At 49.8% G+C, this 3,633-nt stretch overlaps 1 protein-coding gene across 1 annotated transcript in view; it reads left to right on the top strand.

The window, feature by feature from the left end:
- Positions 1-3,633, top strand: part of TEX28 (testis expressed 28) — a 7,143-nt gene continuing 3,510 nt past the window's right edge. The window contains exon 1 of the mRNA XM_011375592.1: positions 1-734. Coding sequence (XP_011373894.1) covers positions 1-734 — 734 coding nt within the window. The remainder of the gene's footprint in view (positions 735-3,633) is intronic.

Below are 3,633 nucleotides of genomic sequence, written 5' to 3'. Positions count from 1 at the left end.
ATGCAGGCGAAATACACTAAGAGCCCAAGTGCAACCCTCCCCTCTAACATTCCCTCGTGCAGGTCCCTGTCATCCAGCAAGGATGGCCCCAGCGGTCATTCCAGCCTCTTAGATAGGGACGTGGCCCGGAACTTACAGGATAGCATCAAGCACCGCATGCTCTACCTCTCAGAACAGCTGAGAGTGGAGAAGATCAATCGGGACAAGAACACCGTGGGCTACATAGAGCTGGTGTCCAAAGCCGACCGGCGCCAGGCCCCCCACATCCGGCAGGTCTTCGAGAAGGTGAACCAGCGGGCCTCTGCCACCATTGCCCGAATCGAGCGAAGGCTCCGCCAGTGTCACCAGCAGCTGCAGGAACTGAAGGAGGGCTGCCGGCCCAGGGGCTTAGCGCTGAAGACAGAAAGCAGCCACGACAACTCCCAGCAGCCCAGAAAGAAGGCCCCATCTTCAGGGCCCCCCAAGCCCGGGAGGAAAGACTGCCTGTCCACCAACCTGTCCAACATCGTCGGACGTTTCCCTCTCAAGAGTCGCATCGCAGCCTTGCAGCGGGGGAAGTCCTCGGAGACGAAGTGTGCGGCCCGCCAGCGATCCCTGTTGTTACAGGTGAAGGAAGAGCTCAAAGAAGTCGAGAAGTTCCACTTCGGCCTCCAGCTGTCCTATCAGAACCTCAGGGAGAGGTACTTGACAGACCTGCGGGTGTCGCTGGAGTCCCTTCAGGAGGAGAAACGCAGGTGAGGACCGTGAGAGGAGGGTCAAGGGGAGCCGGGGAGGGGGGAAGGAGCAGCTCAGTGTGTCCCCGGCGCCTGCGCCCGCAGTGGAGAGCGCTACTCCCCTGCCCGCCGCTGCATCCCACCCCGGTCTTCTGCTGGCAAACGGGGCTCCGGCTCCAGCTCCAGGTCCCGCCAGGTGATCGGGCGGCTGCGGCTCTGACTGGGGTGGCGGGAGACAGCCGAGGTGGCAGTGAGCCTAGCAGATGCCCATCATCAGTTACCGACCGAGGCGTCCTGCCATCCGGGCTGCTGGAGTGGCGTGTAAGGTACGACTGGAATCGCTTCATCAGCCCTGTTCCCTTCACCTGTGCTCCTGGCCGAGCTGGGGCGCAAGGTCCCGTTTGGGACATTGATTCTGAAATTGACTGCCTCCCGGGAATGCTTTCTCTCCGCTGTGTGGTGGCTCAATTTTATTTTCTTCTAAGACAAGACTAGCTCACCCCCCAAAAAGGCAAACTCAGTCTCTCAAGGGACCCCCTCCATTCCGATTTGGTTACTTCTCAGGGGCCCTGATCCCTGTCGTCTTTCGAATTCATTCATTCTAATCCTTTCTCTCCCCTAGATTGAAAAAAGGAGCTTTATTTTGTCCATTTCTATATTCCTCGTGCCTAAAACTGGGCCTGCCATTTAGCGGGTACTCAATAAATATTTGTTAAATAAGTGGGGGGAAAAAAAAGGGAGGACAGGATTCTCTTAGGTGAATTGAGATCCTCAGCATTTTCATGAAAGAACTCTGCAGTCCCTTTAGTACCTGCGTGTGGCGGGGAAGACGTGCGTGGGGAACAATCCGCTTCTGTTTCCTCTGGGAAATCTTCTCCGATTCTACCCTGCTTGACAAATCCATAAAGGGCAGTTACAGAGTGTTATGGGGCAACTTATTGTCAAGTAAGATAACCAATCAGAATTTCTTTTGGAGGTAATTTTCATAGGACGTGGCAACCCAATCTAAAATCTTGGTACTCTTAAAGACCCCTTTGTCGAAATAACGTTTCCGAGGCTGGATGTATGTAAAGCAAGACCCGTGGCGGTTGTGCACATCCCCATAGGTTTCTATGCTGCCCAGGCCAAAGGGGCGTTGTGCTTACGTGAGCTCTTGACATTGTGAGTACACTAAACGCCACTGAGTTACGCACTTTAGGACAGATAATTTTATGTTTCGTGAATTTCATCTCACCTAAAAAATTCAAAAGGAAGCTCTCTCGAAAGCAAACAGATTTGCCTATTTTCATTCTAATGTCATAGAAGCAAAGAAGCAGGTCTATAGGACTCAGATTTACCCAGAGAAGTAGAGAACGGGCTGAAGATGACTTTATGGAATAATAGTGACAACAGGGAGCACTTAGCATTGTTCACCAGTAGTGTTCAGATGCCCACTTTACAGCTGGGGAGACAGAATCTCAGAGAGGCATGAGTGGCCGCACAGCTAGGAAGTATAGACCTGAGAGCATGTCGACACCTCCTGGCCTGGCCGTGTGGCTTCCTAAGCTAGGTGAGGGGGACACAGGAATTTGTTGCATTAAAAAAAGATATATACATATACGTATATGTATGTATCTCATTCAAATCTTTTTTAAAAATCCTTTATGTGAGCTAGATGCAGACGTAGAAAAAGGCATGTGATGTATATGTTCAGCTCAATGAAGTGTCAAACAGTCTCCACACCTGTGTGGTCACTACCCATGCCCCTGTGATGGTCATGTCCTCTCCGCTGTCACGAATTGAGCTTTCAAACTGAAAAGTCCTATGACACTTCTCACACTTAGATCTATCTGCCTTCAATGGGGGCTTCCTTTTTAATTTTTTAATTGAGATGGAATTCACAAAATGTAAAATTATCTGTCTTAAAGCGCATAATTCAGTGGCATTTAGTGCGTTCACAATGTTGCGAAACCATCACCTCTTAGTTCCAGAATATGTTCATCACTCTAGAAGGAGACCCTGTCACACCCCATTCTTCCTCCCCTAGCCCCCTGACAACCACCAATCTGCCCTCTGTTTCTATGGATTTGTCTATCCCGACATTGCATGCAAATGGAATCGTACAATATGTGGTCCTTCGTGTCTGACTTCTTTCACCCGGTGTAATTATTTTGAGATGCATCCAAGTCGTGTGTAGGAGCAGTTCACTCCTTACTCAGCAGTATCCCATTGTATGGATGCACCACAGTTTGTTTATTCATTCGTCTACCGCCATTTGGGGCTGTGACGAATAAAACTGCTATGAACATTCCGGTACAAGTCTTTTTGTGAACATATGCTTTCATATGTGGACCTGCTAAATAATAGCATAGATATATGTTGAACATTTTAAGAAAGTGCCAAACTGTTTTTCCAACATGATTATGCTGTTTTACATTCCCACGAGGAGTGTATGAGCTTTTCAATTGTCCCACAGTCTCGCCAACACTTGGTATGGTCAGTCTTTGAAATTTCAGCCTCTTAAGTTCAGCCGCAACTCGGTGGGTCCTAAACTCCAAATTATGTCGCCCTAGCCCAGGTTTTCTCAACCTCAGTACTATTGACATTTTGGACCAGATGATTCTGTGTCGTGGGCGCTGTCCTGTGCATTGTAGGATATTGAGCAGCGTCCCTGGTCTCTACCCACTAGATGCCAGAAGCACCCTGAAGGAGTTTCCTCCAGCTGTCATAACAAATTACCCCAAACTTGGTGGCTTCGAACAACAGAAATCGATTCTCTCGCAGTTCTGGAGGCCAGAAGTCAGAAATCAGCTTTATTTGACTTAAGTCAGGATGTCAGCAGGGCCGCTCTCCTGCTGGAGGCTCTAGGACAGAATCCATTCCTGGACTCTTCCAGCTTCTGGTGGCCGCCGAGCTCCTTTGCTTGTGGTCACATCACTGC

The sequence above is a fragment of the Pteropus vampyrus genome, unplaced genomic scaffold (genome assembly GCF_000151845.1).
Source record: "Pteropus vampyrus isolate Shadow unplaced genomic scaffold, Pvam_2.0 Scaffold275, whole genome shotgun sequence".
Taxonomy (NCBI): Eukaryota; Metazoa; Chordata; class Mammalia; order Chiroptera; family Pteropodidae; genus Pteropus; species Pteropus vampyrus.
This window is presented reverse-complemented; position numbering and strand designations above follow the sequence as displayed.